Below are 21363 nucleotides of genomic sequence, written 5' to 3'. Positions count from 1 at the left end.
TATGGGGTTTGAGGGCAAATTTCAAGATTCTTGTAATGGCCGCGCCCACACTGGTGGCAGCGATGTTACTGAGAGTGTAACGAAGGTGTCACGTGCTGGGAAGGAGCTTGAATCTGACAGGGAGGTGACAGTGCTCTCCATTGATACAATCCGACAGGGAGGTGACAGTGCTCTCCCTTGGTACAATCCGACAGGGAGGTGACAGTGCTCTCCCTTGACACAATCTGACAGGGAGGTGACAGTGCTCTCCCTTGGTACAATCCGACAGGGATGTGACAGTGCTCTCCCTTGATACAATCCGACAGGGAGGTGACAGTGCTCTCCCTTGGTACAATCCGACAGGGAGGTGACAGTGCTCTCCCTTGGTACAATCTGACAGGGAGGTGACAGTGCTCTCCCTTGGTACAATCCGACAGGGATGTGACAGTGCTCTCCCTTGATACAATCCGACAGGGAGGTGACAGTGCTCTCCCTTGGTACAATCCGACAGGGAGGTGACAGTGCTCTCCCTTGGCCACTTTATTTACAGTCGATGACCCTTGACATTCACAAAGCAATACCTTTAACTATCACAAGTTTTCAAAATAATGGATGACAGTAAAACATCGTAAAGCTATAAATACAAAACAATTCTAGATTTTCAATCAGATCATAGTTCATGTAGAACGCCATTAAATAGAAGGAAATCTATAATTCTATATACATCTCACATCCTTGGTGTTCATAGTACATATTTGCTGAATTTTGTAAATAGCTTCCCAACTTGAGCAAAATGGTGTCCACAGTGATCGAGTTGCTAGCTGTTTTCATGGTATTTGGCTTGTTCCTCAAGAAACAGTAGCTGGTCCACCAGGAAACAGTCGGACGGATTCTTCACAAGCTCTCGCAGGCCCTGCATAATGTCTTTCTCACTTTTATTGGCACCCTCCTTCTCGTAGCGGGCTCCACGCAGGTAGCTGTACGCCTTCTCAAATGTCTCCTTACCCAGCACACTCTCGCACTGACTGCAGACAGTTAAGGGTAATCACTGGTCTGTAGTCAGAGTACATATATGTCACATTTTTTAAGAATGATTAAATCTGGATGGTCAAATTTACATGTCCAATTTAAGAGAGAAGGATGCTTGTGTGCAATCTATTGAGCTAGTTGCACTTATATACCACACACAATTCCTATTTAACAAAGGTTCACAACATCCACAAAAACGTTCAATGTGTTAAAGCCTAAACATATACTGACACATTTTCAACTGCACAATGATACCAAAGTGGAATATGTGAGTGAGAGACAACTGATGAAGGATACGCTCGGAGGTTCTTTATCTTCACCCCCCTGGCATGTGGGCCGAATGCTCCTGAGACCGTGTCATCTGCTACAGTAATGGTTTGCTCTGGAAAACAATATACAATTGAATCACTAGCTGCAATATCACAGACAGAACCATATTCTTACTAAGGTTCAGTTCTTGTATTATGGATGGGCCAACCCTATTAATATTTCACATCATCTGATCCTCTTACTTACAGGCCACTCTCAAAAATTTGGAACATTGCAACAAACACCCCCCCCTAAATATTAAAAAGATTTACAAGGCTATAATAACTTAATGATTAGATTTTCACAAACACCCCTCCACATCTTTCTTTGTATTGTCCATCTAAGTACCCGCAGAGGGAGAAAATCAACACGTGTGTTCCCTTCTTTCATCACTAAATGGAATACACCACATACATACATAGTCCTACCAAACATTTATCCATCATCTGAGTTCACCATACACAGACCTACACTCAGGTTTATCCAAGGCACCCTCTAGACATTGTATCAAGTCCTCTACATTGCTGTGAGTTAACCATACACAGACTTACCCTCAGGTTTATCCAAGGCACCCTCTAGACATTGTATCAAGTCCTCTACATTGCTGTGAGTTAACCATACACAGACTTACCCTCAGGTTTATCCAAGGCACCCTCCAGACATTGTATCAAGTCCTCTACATTTCTGTGAGTTAACCATACACAGACTTACCCTCAGGTTTATCCAAGGCACCCTCTAGACATTGTATCAAGTCCTCTACATTGCTGTGAGTTAACCATACACAGACTTACCCTCAGGTTTATCCAAGGCACCCTCCAGACATTGTATCAAGTCCTCTACATTGCTGTGAGTTAACCATACACAGACTTACCCTCAGGTTTATCCAAGGCTACCTCCAGACATTGTATCAAGTCCTCTACATTGCTGTGAGTTAACCATACACAGACTTACCCTCAGGTTTATCCAAGGCACCCTCCAGACATTGTATCAAGTCCTCTACATTGCTGTGAGTTAACCATACACAGACTTACCCTCAGGTTTATCCAAGGCACCCTCCAGACATTGTATAAAGTCCTCTACATTGCTGTGAGTTAACCATACACAGGCTTACCCTTAGTTTATCCAAGGCACCCTCCAGACATTGTATAAATTCCTCTACATTGCTGTGAGTTTACCATACACAGGCTTACCCTTAGTTTATCCAAGGTACCCTCCAGACATTGTATAAATTCCTCTACATTGCTGTGAGTTTACCATACACAGGCTTACCCTTAGTTTATCCAAGGCCCACTCCAGACATTGTATAAAGTCCTCTACATTGCTGTGAGTGAGTTTGGTTTTACGCAGCTTTTAGCAATATTCCAGCAATATCACGGCGGGGGACACCAGAAATGGGCTTCACACATTGTGCCCATGTCAGGAATCGAACCCGGGTCTTCGGCGTGACGAGCGAACGCTTTAACCACTAGGCTACCCAACCGCCCCCATTGCTGTGAGTTTACCATACACAGGCTTACACTCAGTTTATCCAAGGCCCACTCCAGACATTGTATAAAGTCCTCTACATTGCTGCGAGTTTACCATACACAGGCTTACCCTCAGTTTATCCATGGCCCACTCCAGACATTGTATAAAGTCCTATACATTGCTGTGAGTTTACCATACACAGGCTTACCCTCAGGTTTATCCAAGGCACCCTCCAGACATTGTATAAAGTCCTCTACATCGTTGTGAGTTTCCTCCTCTGCCACCAGGGTGCGCTCTTCATCCATCATAATGTCATCATCATCATCATAATCTTCAGGCTCATCATCACCAATACCATCGTCAGCATTGTCATCTTCATCATCATCAAAGTCTCCCTCAAACTGGGAGTAGTAAGTCTCGGCCAGCCGGGGGTTGTCAGGAATGCCTGCACAAGAGACAACAGCTGGTCAGCAGGTACCACATACCACTCCGCTCGACTCAGGCAGTACTATTCCAAATCACAAACTGATTTCAGGGAGAAATATACTTTTATACACATTTTAATTGTCATACTGATTAGAATGTTGGCTGTGCAATTAAACATAAACCTCTTCCACCAAGCCTCTATCAAAGTATTTACAGTATGCAATTTTTGTAAAATAAACATGTTCAAGGCCAACATGATGAAATAAGTGATATCAATGAACACGTAATATTATAATCATGTCAGATATTGTATAAGAAATATCCCCTGTACAACTCATGCAAAAGATGTCAAAAGATCATCACTACTGACAAGATAAAGGATTGGGAAGCAGAAAATAATGCAATCTCATCAAAATCAGATCTTAGTTCCTGCTACCACTAACAAAAATCTAAGGACATCCTATTACAGGTTTTGTCAGAACAATCTTTCATCCAACCAATCACAGCATCGCTTACCAGATCGGGAAAGTGACAACCAGAATGTGTTTTCTAATTATGCAACCTCAAAAAGGTTAAGACGGGGTATTCTGAACGATAGCTATGAGCTGTATAGTGTCTACCTCTATTCAATGGACTAAACCTTTGAAACGGGAGAGACCTTCCACAGCCCGTGGGATTTACCGCCATACAATCTTGGCCCTTTATTAGACATTCCAGAATATTCTTTTGTTCAGTTTTCAAACTCTTAATCAATGTTTTCAATTTTCTAATCAACATTTTTCAAAGTGTAGTCTGGAATGGAAGTTCCCAGTTAAACCTAGTGCTTTAAAGCTGGAAAAAGTTGCTTTCTGACTGGCAAATGTCCACTTCTTGTTTGACATTTCATTAGTTGGTCAAAGTTCATGAAAAAATCGTTCTGTCATGACCTGTATTGGGATGTCCTTAGATCTTTGTGCAGTGGTAGCTAGCACTAAAATCTGATTTTTTAAAGAGACGGAATATAATGTTACATGCAAAATACATAAATAGAAACATGATTAATTCAAAAGAATAGCAACAAATCGAAATAGCAACACACCTTTACAGTTGACTGTTCTAAAAAGATGGCATTTCCAGCATATAACAATTTGTCTACCAATACTGCTTAGTGCTTACACAGGTCAGTTTGATATGGGCACTTCCCAGACATGACTATTCCAGGCTATGAAAGATGCCACTAGGCAAAGTGTCATATATTGATTCTAATGGTGAAATGACCCTGAAAGAAATAACTTTGATGTATATCCAAGCCGTGCTTGTCATACCAGTTCAACAAAACATCCTGGTGTCTACAGATTGTTATCTTCTATCTCCATGACAAGAAGAACGCTTGTGTTCTATATTTGTGCCAGTTTAGACAGAGTCGACTGTGAAGTAGAAATGTTTGAGTGAAAGATTGTAAGCAGGTGTTGTGTAGGACCATGCACACACTTGTTAAACAACTCAAAATATATAATACATAATCAACACAAAAAAAGAAAGAAAACGATATACATCTTCAACACTGATAATACCCACCATCTTTAAAATCTAACGATGAGTTTTTGACATCATAAACCATTGTATCTCGTAAGGGTGTGATTGGCCTATCCTCCTCAAAGGGCGAATGTAGAGAGGAGGAAAACCCCATTGTCCTCACTTGCCGTGGAATTACTGTCTGAAAATCATCTTCTTCCTCCTCGAAGTGGTAACCATGTGCTTATTGGGAAAGGAAAACTCTGTGAGTAAAGACATGCAGCTAAGCAGGCTCACTGCAGCAGGGCAACGCCACACTACTTAAGTCTTGGTAAACTTACCCCACCAAGTCTTATTCCCCGGGTAATGAGGTAGCTGCACCAAGCTATGAGGGTGCCAACCCCCTCCTCACCTGAATCTCGAATACCAACTAATTTTCACTCTGAGTCTCATTGCTCATCCCTGAATACTATTTAACACAAATCTCAAAAGTATTGAGAAAAGGGAGCGATTTGAAGTTAAATTACTGAAAATGATAAAGTATATAAAGAAACATTTCACATACACCACCATTTTTTTCAAAAACGAGTACAATTTTACAAGAATGCTGCGTACCATGCTTCCGATTCCCGAATACTCTCTATACAGACCCCTGAATCCTGAAAAAGAGGGTTGCCAGCCTCAACTCTTGTGTCTCATCACCTGCCCACACACAAAATGTCTCCAGACCTTTTAAAGCACTTTGAGAACTTTTGAAGTCAAATTTTGTCTTTAGAGCCAGATTCCACCTTTTTGCGTATTCCATACAAAGTGTGTCAGATCCACACGAGAACATCACCATGGGCTTTGTACCGCAGGGAGTGGCGAAAAGAGGGCACGTGGTACCCTGGAATCAGGTTTACTCGGATAGATTAGATATGTGACATGGGTGAATCCTGTGTGCATAAACAGTCAGAAATACAAGACTGTAGAAGGCCTTTTGTACAGGCCCATGTAGAGAAATATGAGTGAGTGAGTGATTATGGTTTTACGCCGCTTTTAGCAATATTCCAGCAATATCACGGCAGGGGACACCAGAAATGGGCTTCACACATTGTACCCATGTAGGGAATCGAACCCGGATCTTCGGCGTGACGAGCGAACGCTTTAACCACTAGGCTACCCGACCGCCCCAGAGAAATATGAACAATCATACAGAATATTTTTAAAGTATAAAGTAGTTGTTAATATAACCCGATTTTACCCATGCAATGCTCACAGTGACCTTTCATACACTTTGCTGGAATCCTGATCAGAGTTGGAGAGGTAGCTTTTGTCAACACGATTGTTAGATGACAGCCGAACATGTGATATGGACAAGATGAGATTTGGCATTGACATTGGGGAAAGACATTAACTGGAGGTATTCACTGATACATTGATTCATAGCTAGTTTACACCTAAACATATGATGTATGATATGCCTACCCCGATGTCAATTCATAGTTTAATTTTCTGTCGTTTTTCAAAAAGTTTTGCAATAACCTGGCCTGAAAACTACCCAAGCTAGCATTAACTATGTTACCACCTGTTAAATTTGATTGCATAATAAATACTATGAGAAATTTAAAAGTCATACAAGTTAAACACAAACTGGCTGATAGCAACAACCTTTTGTCAGCTGAGTGTGGGTGAATTGGGTTTAACGCCACTTTTAACAGTATTCCAGTTATATGAGGGCCTGTCAGCTTAATGTGTGAGGAAAGCCCGAAGTGATGCAGGTCTCACACATTTACCACTTCGGTGAAACTCACGGGCATGGGTATGGTATGACAAACATAGAAACATAATCGGGGCGAACCGGGATTAGAACCCACAATCATAGGTTTCTGGCGTGTCCAATTGACGCAACTCTGCACAGCGAATCGCAGCGCTTTAGATGACTGGGCCACCCGTGCCCCCTTGTCAAGTGAGTGACATGGAAGATTGAGGTGCTAATTAGGTATTGTGAGGTATGGTATTGAGGCAGGTGTGTCATGACACCCCAATATGACGTGTCCCTGCAATCACTCCCCCAGTCATCAGTTCCGTGTCCAGTGTCAGTAACGCAAGGTGTATGTCAGACTCTTCTCATGCTCCACCATACTGACCACCCAATCCACAGCATACAGGGGAAATAATTCTACACATCATTCCATCCAAAACATGTGAGTCACACATCTTAAAACAGTATATCTATATTAGCTGTATTTGTTATTTTTACACTCCAGCTTAGAAACTTCCCCTCATGGGTACAATTTTGTAGGCCAGGTGTCTCTCACCATGTAATTGGAGCATTGCTAAAACCTGCATAAAACCACACTCACTCACTCACCAAGAGCAGAGAGGGATATTTGTGTTTGAAACACAGTTGAGTGTTTGTTTACGTTATACTGTTACATGTATATGACAACAATAATTACAAACCTACTTTGATCCCAGTGCCATCAATTCTCTCCACCACTGCACACATGCTTCAACATCTAATCATCCACTTCCCTTTCTCCCCCTACAAAGCATGTCAACTACATCTACGCTAAGGTGGTCTGCATGGCTGTTAGTAGGTACTCTGCGAGTGACTGAGTGAGTGAGTGAGATGAACCTCATATCAACTCTCACCTGGGACAGTGTGCATCCGTAACGCCCGGCCGGAGTAGTTGGAGTCCAGTGTGCCAGCGTGTTCTGCACTGTTCGACAAAGCTCTCCTCACTTTCGGCCCCTCCCCATCTCCTCCCGCCCACACAGGTACCTGCAGCACAACAACACTATATTCTGACTTCCATCCAAGGGTGGTCAACCCCTCTGCCAGAGCTGGGGAAGCAATTGTCCTGCTCCCTGCATGACATGAGACACGCACACCAAGGGTCAAGGCCTTTTAATTAATCATTAGATTTTAATACTTTTTCATACTTATTACTTAAATTTCGTAAAAATGTGAGGAGGGGGTCATTTCAAATATTTAACTTAAACTGTTCAAGACATCTGTGTACATTAAATGTCCATTGATATGATTCACATGAAGCAGAAATGTTTGATAGATACATCATACAAGAGAATCATATCTTTGAAGGAATGGATTACTGGCTTGATGCCTTATGAAGTCTTTAATATCAAGATGTTTCATATGGAAGCAATGGTCTAAGACCTCTTCAGATAAACAGTCTGGAGAACATGATTTCTTTCAAATCAGAGACTTACTGAAGTTTTGCTGAGAGATTCTTTGATTGCTGACCGTCTTATATTGTTCTCTTGTAATTGCACTTTCGCATGTTTACTGAAACAAAAATCATCATGAACAAAAAATAAGTAGTGAAACAAAGAGTCTCATTTGACAACATCGAGGTCAAATTTTGACAAAGTTAAAAGTGAGTAGCAGCCCTACATTATCCTGGAGCTGTGAACTAGTTTCCCCTCATTATAGCCTTTATAATTATGCTTAATCATAACTGACGTAACAAGTAAAACCTATCTACTCAAACTTATCTTGAAACACATCACTGTTTCACTAAAATTTCCTCAACTGCTGATCCACACTGGTGGACTATGTTAACATAAAGCAGAATCCAGTCCAATATTCCCAGTGTACATTAACAGTTGGTCTTATGTCGCGAACTCTCACTTCAACACTTTCCCCTTCTTGTCCGCCTCCTCCATCTTGCGTAATCTCATCCTCTCCCGGGGAGACATGTACTTGGTGTTCACCGGGGTCGTCTTGACCTCCGACTTACGCAAGTCATCCAGATGCGACTTCTCACGTCTTCAGAACAAAAAAACATGTTCATTAAATTGTCTTAAAACAAAATTATATAAAGCCAATAGAGACAGGGTATTTCTGCTTGTAATATCAAACAATAGTACATGCTGAAACAAAGGTTGGATGTATGCTGTCTTTGTAGAATATATGTTCGGTTATGTTGGGATAATTACTGCTTATTACTACTGATATATGATCATGTCCTGACCCGTGAAGATCTGTGAAGATCCGGGGTAGAGTAGGTCTTCAGCAACCCATGTTTGTCTTTCCCCCTGAAGATCTGGGGTAGAGTAGGTCTTCAGCAACCCATGTTTGTCTCTCCCCCTGAAGATCTAGGGTAGAACATGTCTTCAGCAACCCATGCTTGTCATAAGAGGTGACTAACAGGATCGGATGGTCGAGTTTGCTTACATGGTTGATGCATGTCATCGTATCCCAATTGCATGGATCCATGCTCATGATGTCAATCACCGGATTGTCTGGTCAAGATTTGATTATCTACAGACCGCTGTCACATAGCTGGAATATTGCTGAGTGCAGTGTTAAACAACAAACATCATTGATGGCCTATCCCACCACACCCCTTCTGACTTACAGCAGCTGAGCGATCTCTTCTGCATCCCTGTCTGCATGATGCTGACTGCTGAAGTGTTTCATCTTGTACTCGTCAGACAAAGTGTCCTTCATTTTCTGAAAAAGCATGTTACAGTCAGTCACACAACACATCTTGAATAGGTGAAGTCATCAAACTGAAGTCACCTAATATCACATGTAAAAATAATTGCCTTTAAGTTAAGTTCACGCAACAAAACATCTTTATTAGCATTACTCCAACATACTAAATTTAAGGAGAATCTAAACATTTTCTTGATGCCTAATATGGGCATGCTAGGAGTGCATTGTGACCTACTGATTCAGCAGTATTCTAGTTGCATCATGATTTGTTTGTTTGTTGTTTACCGCCGCACTCAGCAATATTCCAGCTATATGACGGCGGTCTGTAAAATAATCGAGTCTGGACCAGACAATCCAGTGATTGACATCATGAGCATCAATACATGCAATGTCATACAATGACATGCATCAACCAAGTCAGTGAGCCTGACCACCCGATCCCATAAGTCGCCTCTTACAAGCATAGGCACCTTTTACAGCAAGCATAGGTTGCTAGAGACCTATTGTAACCCGGATCTTCACTGGTTGCTGCATCATGATGACTTGTCAGACCGCGCCCCTGGGCCAGACAAACCAGTGCCTGACATCCCCACTGTCGGAGCCAAAGAAACAAAACCAGGCAGGTCATACATGTTGCCATCTTATCCCCACAGCTCTTACAGCAAGCATGGCCCCTGGGGACCTGATCTACCGTGGATTCCCCCCAAAGGGCTCTGTCTGAACAGAGAACATCTACTTGTGAGTGTTCTATGTCAGTCATATATTAAGCCTTTTACGGCAATTTGCTTTTTGCTTTTTATCTTGAAATATCAAGTTACTAAGTTTGAAGATAATGAACTTCAAGTCTGATAAGTCGACATTTTGTCACCACTACTACTTGTTCACAGTGTAATGAACTAACAAAACATGTACACTATATACATGCATTTTAAAGATAGCGCATAATCTTGAAATTTCAAGAAAACTTGTGTATCTTGAAATTTCAACATAGCATCTTGAATGGTGTCTTGAAATTGCAAGAAGAAGAAAAAAGCAGATTCTGTAGTGTTTAGATTTTATCACTGAGTAGGTGTTGATATTTTCAATACTCACGGTCATGTGATTTGCTATGAAAGGTAGTTTCACGACTTCAGATGCTGATGGTCTTTCATCAGGATTTTTTACTAACATTCTGAAACAGACACACAACTTTCACAACAATCAAGTAATTAAATCATGCATTTAATTTCCTGAAGGTAGGTTGCATTTTCAACATCATAGTCGACCCATTCATAGAAAATAGTGTCTAAATGCGAAACTAATTTCACACAAACAATCTTAGTCAGATTTGTTTGTCTGTCTATTGCTTAATGCCGCATTCAGCAATATTCAAGCTATATCATAGTGGCCTGTAATAAATCAAGTCTTGACCCGACAAAACAGTGATTGATATTATGAACAATATCCCAAACTATTCGGGTATGATCACACACAATCAAGCAAGTCGGCCTGACTACCCATTCCATTTAGCCGCCTTGCATGAGAAGCAAAGGTTGCTGGGACCAGTCTGAGTAGAAGGTAATTCATCACACAAAAATAGTTAGTTCTTACTTTTGAAAGACTGTATTTAGTTCTCGTGAATACTTCTTTGGCAGATCCGGTGGTTTTCCTTCCACTATTTTGTACATGACTCCCATCAGACCCTGGCCATTAAATGCATGCTCCAGTGCGCACAGCTCGAAAAGTATACAGCCTATGGACCTGTTGTAAACATGGAAGAGTGAGTATGTTGGGTATAATGCCACTTTGAACAATATTGGAAATTGTATTGCATATTAATATACTTATCCTATCTCACACTATGCAACTCTTCTTTCTTCTTCTAACCTATGTGGAAACGTGCTTGAACAGAATTTCCAGTTTCTAAACAATTCACCAAATCACATTCCAGCATCACCATGGTCACCACTCATACAAACAGGTCATGCACTATACTCCTGTGCATAGCGATCTACACAACTTAATCACATGATTTCCCCTGCCACATCATTCTCTTTCAGAGTTAACAGGCTAGAGAAGTTGTTGTTGACGTGACCATATCCAAGTCACAACACGACATTGAAGTGATAGTTCAAGATGAGTTTATTCTCGTAGTTTACATATGTGTCTGTTGCCATGTGCTCTTGCCGGATGTCAATTTCGGATCTCTACTATGCATGTACAAACAATATAGTGTTTGCCTTACGACTACTCAACAGTTGTGATGCGGGGATGGTTGGGAGGGCATGTGACGTGTGAGATAAGATAAGTATGTAAATATACAACTTATCCTACCTCACACTATGCACTTATACAACGTTGGGATGGAGGGGCTCAGATACCCTGCCTGTAATAGACTACGACCGTGAGACATACACAGGGAAGCTGGTGCTAAACAATGAATTTAACAAAATATCTAAAACACTGTCTTAGGACAATAACTTATGAGAGAGAAAAACACACCAAGGCTGGAGATACTATCCTGATACGTTAGTCAGACATTAGTTTAACGTCTTTAGGGGATCGAACGCAGCCGGGGATTTACGAAGAAGCGCAATTGACGTATAACACATTGAATGCCTTCATTTTGAAAGTTTGATGTTTGAAACTGTCATTCTTGGGCACGAGAAAAATTGAAAAAAGTAGAACCCAGGGGTCGCAGTAACCAGACTGAGACATTCTATAGGACGTTTTGCAAGCAACCTAACGATGGTCTCCTGGAGGATTGGAGACTGGCTATCAGGATACAGTTGGTGATGCGGTGTGAACGTCATCGGTGGATCCGGAGTCAGCAAGCGAGACGAGGAATCATCCAGGATGGGCCCAATTCCCCACAGGTGAGTTGACACCAACCACGTCATCTGACATTCCTCCGTCATGTCATCACACTCAGAACAAAGCTTGAAGAAACGGCATCGTCCCTGCCAGACACAGCAAGTCTCATGAAGGTCAGAGGCAGAAAAAAATGTACTGAACTCCTGGCAAACAGGGTGAGGAGCAAAGTCATTGCTCATCTTATTCTTAACTTGAAGCACATTCAAGACGATTTAGAGGGAAACCCCGTCAAAAATCAAAACTGTATTCTCTAAATATTCAAACACACATCTCCACTGGGTGGCGAAGAAAAAGAGAATGATGTGGCAGGTTAATCACATGATTAGGTCGAGTAGATCGCTATGCACGGGAGTACTTGTTTGGGTAGTGACCGTAAGGAAGCTGGGATGTGTTTGGAAGAACTGTTTTTAAGAAACTGGAAACCTTGTTCAAGCCCGTTTCTACATAAGATCGAAGAAGAAAGAAGAGATGCATAGTGTTAGACAGGATAAGTTTAATAATTTCCAGTTATATCATGGTGTGTCAGCTTGATGTGGAAGGAACGCCTGTCGTTACGCTGGTGTTAAGACGTTTATCACCTTGGTGAAACCTACAACCGCAGACATGGTGCTGACAAAGCTAGAAATGTATAATCAAAGCGAACCGGAATACAAACCCATGATCTGAGGTTGATGGGATGCCTAAAGGATGCAACTCTAAACTAAAATTGGACATGTGAGCCATGACTCCTGCCCCCAAATAATGGAAGAGAGTGACGCAAATCTTGCTTAATACTGCTGCACTATTGTAGCTATATTCTGAACCAGGCAAACAAACGCATGGTAGTGTTAGTGCATCTTAACAAGGCAAGGGAATAAACTGACTATTAAAGTCCAGTTTCCACCCTTGCCGAAATAGGCGGGAAATCCGTGGCTCGATGGTAGCGCCACCTGTGGCAGTAACAAGTTATGTCCCTTCTATGTTCCTCCTAATGACAAACCAGATTCCATCTCTCCTTTCACTTGCATTGTCTACAAACAAAGTGGCGGTGCCCAGTCCAGACGACCTGATCGATAATCAAGATCTTTATTGGAATATAATGGGTCTTACCTCACGAAGTACATAAAATCACTTGATCACTTTCATTAAAAACATGAAAACATTTGGAAAATATCTGTCAACGCCCAGTTGACAGTACACATGCTCTGCAAATCCTGCAATTGACCAAAATCTGCACAGCAGTCGCCAATTTCTTTTTAAACCAATGTCCATTTTGTTCCGCAATTTTGATAGTTCAGCCAATATAAAACTCCACAATTCCAGCTTAGTTCGGCAAGGATGGAAACTGGACTTTTACAGTCAGGTGTACCCTTGCCCCAGGAAGATGGTGTTAGTGGTTCACACTGGCAGAGAAAGTTGACACCAAGTCTAAGATTACAGCTACTCATATACGGTGGTCATGACTGTATAATCTCGGCTGCATGCTGATTAATGATGATCCTGAATAGATGATTATCAGATTCATAGGGGACTATGTTTAACTTGAGACACTTTAATAATAATACAGTAATACACAAAAACTGTATTCAAATGTTCTTAGGGACTGACCATTTCACACTCTGGGAGGGACTGGAATTATTCTTTTTTTAAATATTGGCCACCCCCAAAATATTCAGTTCTTTCTTTACAAGAAATAAATGGCATAACTTGAAGTAGAGCTTCCCTCTCAGAATATTTCATGGCTGGTCCCTGCTCTGTTTGTGGTCTCACCATACATCCGACTTGGAATTGTAGCCTTCATGTTTGAGTACTTCTGGGCTCATGTAATAAGGCGTGCCTGTGAACGTGGACGCCATGTCGGTGGTGCCCATCAATATACGAGAAATGCCAAAGTCGCCAATCTTTACCATGTTGTTTCTAATGAATATATTCCTGAAACAGATGGAAACAACACAATATATATACATGCTAGAAATTTCAGCAAAATATACTCACTCACTCACTTTTTAACAACATGACCTCCGTTTCTTCCGGTGTCGGAAGACACATCCCTTACATGTCATTATTGCCTTCACATACTTCCCTCAGGACTGATGGTACAGTGGGGAGGACGACATCATTAAGAGGAGGGCCATTGGGAAATTCAGGATAAGTATAACACATAATACTCTGATTAAGTAATATTTTTTAATTAACCTGCATTACATATTGCACTTTATCCGATGGTAGGTGGTGCTGCGTACCTTGAGTCCAGTGCTAGGATAGCTGTCACGTGTCATGGCATCTCGTAGAGTAGTCCTGTAGGTTGGGCTTTCCAGAGGTGGTTAGTCTCTGCTGCTCTTTGCAGTGGGCATCTGTTACAGTAGCACATGTGAGCAACCTTTCTCTCAAGGAGACCTAGGTTAATGGTTGGATAACCGAGTCTGGAATTGTGCTGTAATGGCGACCTACTAAATGGGAACCTAAAACCAAGTGTTTAGATAAGCTGGGAATGCTTACTACAGCTCCTCCCCTCCTCAAACCTGGGAATGGTCTGACTGAAGGGGCATGAGGGTAGGCTGCATTGCAGGCTACCAACGTTTCTTACGGTTGGTGATCTGCTGAACCACCACCAATGGCCAAAAACTGGGTATGCAATCCTTGTCATCCACGGACACATCCCGGAGGTAATGGCTCGCTAATACAGTGGTAGAGCTCCAGAAGCACCCCTGCAAAAATAGATAGGATTTCAGTGAAGAACAGTGATTGAAGCCAGAGCCCTTGTAGGGGTTGCTGGCCCTAGGGTGCTCAAATCCTGCTGCGTCATAGGCCTGTAGGATTGTGGCTCTTAGCCAGGAGATAGTGTTCCTGGATATCTCAACTTTTCAAGTCAGCGAGGCCTCGCTGCTTCTCATGTAGGCTCTGAAGGTAGGGATGGGGCAGAGCAAACCTCCACCCCGATTATGAAATGGCGGGGTGGCATGGTAAAATGAGTGGTCCATTGGGATGTTGTCTAAGGTGTCTAGGGTTCAATGTCCTATGCTGGAGGACAGAACTTCAACTTCTGGTCCTCCAACCTGAAACCTGTACCGTGGACAGCTTCCTGTCTTGGGCAACAGCGTTGAGATGTTTCTTTACTCTTATGTGGAGCAAGTAGTCCGCTATGAAATGTGCTGTTTCATCCCTGGGTGTCACATATTTTTGCCTACAGAAGATCTCAGGAAGCCCATTTGTCCCCTGGTGGATGGTCTAGGCGTCAAGTTGGAACTGCTCTGGGGTCAAATGGAGGCGGTGGCTGTGAGGGTCCTGCAGTAGACTGGACCACTGGTAGCCGTAGAGCTGGTTGGCCGGCGATGTGTCACAGGTTCGGGAACCAGCTTCTTGCTGGCCACTGCAGCGCCAAAAGAATCAGAAAGGAGTTGTTGGCTGGTAGGCACCTGAACAGGCGCTTAAATTGTCTTTCATTGCCCTAAGAGTAGAAAGTGTGGCTTGTCTGTCCTCTGTTCTCTCCACTTGCTTATCCACTGGGACTATCACACTGTTAAAGTGAGTTGACGATGTCCATAGTTGGTGGAACCATATTGCTTTAAAACATGGATCCCGTGTTAAAGCAGCTAGGAGGCCCTGTCTACTTACGAGAGTCAGTGATGCCAACGTGTGAAGAATGTGCTGCCAACTGCTTCAGCTGCCAGGACTGTTCAGGCTGGAATTGCTGTTTCTCATCAGTAGGGTATTCACCCAAACACGCGTCCATGGCTGCTAAGGACGATGTCAAAGCCGACAGGTGGGTAAGTGTCTTCCATAATTCCCCATCTAGGGATGAGATCTGGGGATCTGTGATCTTGAAGGATCCAACTCAGGAGGAGCCAGTCCTTCTAGACAAGTCTTTGGCGACTTTCCGCATATGCCTGGCCATGTACCGGCTGCTTCTTGGCATGCTTAGGTGGTCAGAAGTGAAATGACTGTTTAACCCCAAGAAATCTTTGCCTCTTGAATGAATGCATCTGGTGGCAGAGTAATGGACTCCAGGCACCCACCTTCCACGTGACAAGCCTTCTGGGGTCTGCACCCTGGAGATGCAGCTGACCAGAAAACCAGCTATCCATGGTACGACTTCTGAAAAACTGAGGAATCATCCGGTTCCTCTTTGTAATAGTCTAGATCCGAAGATAGTTCACACTCCTGACGTGAAGTAGAAAGGGATTACCCCCTGACCGCAGCCTTGAGGTTGAGGTGCTTTGGGGCGATGATCTATAGGATCCAAGTGAGTGCCTGACGGGAGTGGCTGTGCCTCGCAACCTCGCTAGCCACTACCTCATTTTCCGATGATGTCAAGCGCCCAAGCGGGAGGCGAATACTGCGCACTCCAACAAGGAAGCGCCTCAACTTGAGGCCTCACTGGAAGCGTCACTGCTGGAAGCGCAGGCGTCTTGTCGGACTTGGGAGTCTCAGTCTTGGGCTTGACCATGCTATCATTTCGAGGCAATGAAGCAGCAGAGGAAAGGTCAGACATCCTGCAACAAGCCTGTTGTTGTTTCCTTTTGTTCACTACTCTGAGATAAGTAAGGAAGTCTGAGTCAGAAAGATAGACGCAAACGGGAGGACACTTGCTGGATGGGATACACTGAGTCTGGCAATCTGGTCAGCGTACATGAGGGTCCTTCGCCAATTCTTGCCTTTACAGAAATTGATCTGGCAGCAAACATCGGTAACTTGGGAATACAGGCTTAACCCCATAAACATTATAAAAGCCTGCTCAAGTCTAGCCATTTAAACTGTGCTGTGATGTCACAGTCAAAAGCATTGAGTGAGTAAAAACATATTTCACTAGGCAAATAAGCTTAATTAAACAATGATATGAAGGAAAACCACAACAAAAGAGACAAACATTCACATTAAACATGGGTCTCGCTGACATGAAACATTCATGCCAAATACCATGCGTAGAAAAAGCTGAATACTCGAGTCTGCGAAGGCAAACACTGGATGTCACGAAGGTCATGTTGGGCAAAAGAGTACTGAAGATGCAACTAGATTGTAATTCATTTCCAGATAGAACTTTGTTAGTGAGAGCAATGTGCAATATCTAATGCAGGATAAGTCAAACGTAGGTACTTTACCATGTGTATCTTTATTCATATGAACATGAAAAAACTGGGATTCAAACCAATGGTCACTGGTTTCTGGCATGCCCAAGGGAAGCAACTGTGCACAGCAAATTGCAGTACTTTAGACGACTGGCCACTCGTTGCCCCAGTGCCATCAGTAACCACTGGATGAAGCTACTGACCTTGTCTTGAGGTCCCGATGTAGAACACGTCTACTGTGCATGTACTGCACCGCCAACAACAGCTGCACCAGCCAATCAAGAATGCTCTTCTCATCAAATGTTGTCTTGGACTTCTTACAATCACCTATCTTAATGTCAAGGTCTCCACCCTGGTGAAAAGAAAGGAAATTGAATGTAGGAAAGCAATCAATTATAAACAGGCGAAAATGGAAAGCACTTCGTACAGTTGCATGTGAACATTCATGACTTATCAAGCTTTATCTTTTTTTCTTCTAAGAAACAGGAGAGTGTTTAAACAAATAAGTCTTGAAAATAACACTTCTGATACAAGAAAAGGTCTAACATATCAAAAATGAATGATGAGAATAATAATTTACAATGACATTGAAGAATGCATGATTCTGATTGGTTGAAACCCCTTTAAATATACTACACAAAAAACATGTGAATCAATACATCGATAACCGACATATCGATTTATAAAAAATGGCTGCTGATCGATCACCCAAAGGAACTGTAAAATGTATTCATATTTCCTCTATTACATGCTTGGTCTCTAATACAAGTCAAACAGTGCCCAACAGGTTGCAATGAAATTAAACCATACATCTTTGGACCATGTTTGGAGGGTTCTTTGTCAACTTCTTTTTGAAAAACTATGTGTTTTGAACACTTATTTTGAACTTGTCAAGCATATGGGTATTTCAATGTAGAACTAATATAGTATTTGTTACATATATAACTACCTGTGACCACTTTTCAGAATGTTCTAAGATAGCAGACCTTTGTATCTTGTGTTTTATGCATTGCAAGAGAGCATTGTTTTCAAAGTGCTGTTGTCGTCATGGTAGAATGGAGATAAACCTACTGTGTTTTGAAATTTGACCTCTTATTTACACATTAATAACCATAAACATGATGATATCATCTAACTGATGTATTCATCAAATGGTTTCCCTACAATTGTTTATCTTTCAGTCTCACTCACATCACAGTATTCCGTGATGATGCAGAAGAACTCCCCGTCGATGAAGCTGTCGTGGAACTTGACGATGCTGGGATGGTCCAGCTTGGACAGCAGTCGAGCCTCATGCATGGCGTCCACCGTCTCATCCGGCTGCAAATCCCCCACCGAGATCTCCTTCAACACTTTCCTGCACAAACAAAGACACAGTACAGACACATCACATGGTACAGACACATGGTACACACACATGGTACACACACATGGGCACACACATGCATCCACCGTCTCATCTAGCTGCAGATCCCCTACCAAGATCTCTTTGAACACCTTCCTGCACAAACAGAGACACAGTACAGACACATGGTACAGACACATGGTACAGACGCATGGTACACACACATGGTACACACACATGGGCACACACATGCATCCACCGTCTCATCTAGCTGCAGATCCCCTACCAAGATCTCTTTGAACACCTTCCTGCACAAACAGAGACACAGTACAGACACATAACACACACATGGTACACACACATGGTACACACACATGCATCCACTGTCTCATCTAGCTGCAGATCCCCCACCGAGATCTCTTTGAACACCTTCCTGCACAAACAGAGACACATGGTACAGACACATAACACACACATGCATCCACCGTCTCATCTAGCTGCAGATCCCCCACCGTGATCTCTTTGAACACCTTCCTGCACAAACAGAGACACAGTACAGACACATAACACACACATGGTACACACACATAGTACACACATATACATCCACCGTCTCATCTAGCTGCAGATCCCCCACCGAGATCTCTTTGAACACCTTCCTGCACAAACAGAGACACATGGTACAGACACATAACACACACATGGTACACACACATGGTACACACATATACATCCACCGTCTCATCTAGCTGCAGATCCCCCACCGTGATCTCTTTGAACACCTTCCTGCACAAACAGAGACACAGTACAGACACATAACACACACATGGTACACACACATGGTACACACATATACATCCACCGTCTCATCTAGCTGCAGATCCCCCACCGAGATCTCCTTGAACACCTTCCTGCACAAACAGACACAGTACAGACACTGTACGCACACATGGTACACAGTACTCAGTACAGACACTGTACACAGTGAACCTCCATGGTGACAAAAGAAAGGTGAGAGGGCAGTGTTTGAAATAATCTTAAAACCTACCAAGACAGTTAGGCAGGTCATCAAAGTCATCAAAGTTGCCTGCAATAAGGCATTATAAATACTGAAAAATCACAAAAACTAACAGACAAATCATGTCTTGATTCAGTTGAAATAATGCAAACATTTACTTGAGAATCTACAAGAAATTATAATAAAACTGAATAAGTAAGCATGGTAAGTAGTCTTAAAATTATCTGCCAGATAGTTTGGCCGGTGGTGGATAATTTTATGCAGCCCTACGGAAAAGTTACCTGCCATATGCAGACGGGCAGTTATTGCGGATACTGTGTGAGGGTCAGGACCATCTGGTAATCTATTTCCACTGGAGCGTCACTTGAGTCAAGATACAGTAAACCCACATTAACATAAAGTTTCTCATGACTTTCCTAACTGAATGATCATACAAAACTAAAATGTCAAATAGAGATGTAACGACAAATTTAAGTGACACATCTTCAAACAGGCATTGTACACTGTTCACATATACAACATCACATTTTTTTAAGATTATGAAACAACAACAAAATTAAAATTTCTCTCATGAAGTTAGTTAATGTGAACATAATGAATTTTATCATGCATAATTAAAAATAATTTGTACTTTATGTAGGTAAAAATAAATCCTTACAATATTATGAAATTTGTTATAAAAATAAAAATAAAATATGTCATAATCCTGATAAAATCCCACTTACAGTTCATTGTTATTGCGCAGATCCTTGCACAGAAAGGCCGTTCCAAAGTTCCCACTGCCCAGTTTCTTCACAACTTCATATCTGTTGGCGAGGACACGGGCAGAGTTTGTATCCCGGTCCTTAGAGGGCCTACTAGGCGGCATCTTGACTGTGACAAACACTCATTAAATCAATCACGTCGACCTATCTAAACAACAACACGTCCACGGCTGATCCAGACATGTCAATCTCTTAGCCGTATATTTCTTAGTTCACTATGTGTGCCGACGACCCACTTTCTGAACAGGTGTGCGGTTCGGTGTCCGCTGACACTGCCGCCAGGTAGAGGCAGGGAGATGTAAAATTGATAATCAGGGCCAGATCAAGTGAGAAATGCAGGAATATTTGGCTGTTATCTGCCCTGAATACTTGTGTTTTTTTCACCTTTGTGAAGCTCTGTGGCGACACAGCACGGCCATTTTGGCGTCCTTTTGTTACTCCGCGACCCGTGTCGCAACATGCCCGTGCAGGAATTGATGGGAACTGCTTGCTAGTCATGGACTGCATTTTACTAAAGAACACATTTGTTTGATTTGCGTAGTTTGTGTGTGGCCATGTCTGACAATAAACATGTGTGTTGTCATGATTCTTACAGGTGTACGACATGTCAACTCGCTCACCCGACATGCGCATTTATAACAGAAGTATATCCGGAAATAGTCGTCTGCACTGACATTAATTAGCTTCATGTATCAAATTGAAAAATGACATTTTTCTGTAGATGTTGTGAACATATTACTACATCCATAATAACTATACCCTTTCAATATTGATTTTCTCAATAGGTTGTTACAGAAGCTAACGCATTGAGATGTGCTGCAGTGGTGTATATGTTTCACATTTACAAGCGTGCATGTACTGGGCAAATGATATATAACACACGTGTACACACTCAGTGACAAAAAACTGTTGAATCTAATAGCACTGATATGTCTATATTAGCATCATATTTAGTACATTTTATGTGTTATGATATATATATATATATATACCGTTATTAGCAGAGGTTACCAACTCAACTTGGCCAGACAGATTTGTACTAGACACGGCATTGGACTGGTGGATTAAATTACACATTGTTTGCACAGAGTGGTATGAGTGAATACAATGAATCATGTTTGTAGTTAATATTTAATATTAGTGATGAATTCCTAAATATAGCTATCCAACACTTTAACATGTTTAAG

General features: G+C 42.2%; 1 protein-coding gene across 1 annotated transcript; it reads right to left on the bottom strand.

Moving 5' to 3' along the window:
- Positions 1 to 59: 59 nt before the first annotated feature.
- Positions 60 to 20595, bottom strand: LOC139448534 (serine/threonine-protein kinase Nek11-like). Its single transcript, XM_071230097.1, has 14 exons — positions 20138 to 20595; positions 18241 to 18406; positions 17253 to 17401; positions 13754 to 13915; positions 10742 to 10891; positions 10244 to 10322; positions 9072 to 9166; positions 8342 to 8479; positions 7921 to 7996; positions 7342 to 7471; positions 4768 to 4947; positions 2993 to 3229; positions 1306 to 1390; positions 60 to 1004 (listed from the first exon to the last, which is right to left on the bottom strand). The coding sequence occupies exons 1-14, from the start codon at positions 20278 to 20280 to the stop codon at positions 797 to 799; spliced, it is 1998 nt and encodes a 665-aa protein (XP_071086198.1). The 5' UTR covers positions 20281 to 20595; the 3' UTR covers positions 60 to 796.
- Between the last annotated feature and the right edge of the window lie 768 nt (positions 20596 to 21363).

Source organism: Haliotis cracherodii, unplaced genomic scaffold, assembly GCF_022045235.1.
Source record: "Haliotis cracherodii isolate W230 unplaced genomic scaffold, xgHalCrac1.p SCAF_10, whole genome shotgun sequence".
In the NCBI taxonomy this organism is placed as follows: Eukaryota; Metazoa; Mollusca; class Gastropoda; order Lepetellida; family Haliotidae; genus Haliotis; species Haliotis cracherodii.
This window is presented reverse-complemented; position numbering and strand designations above follow the sequence as displayed.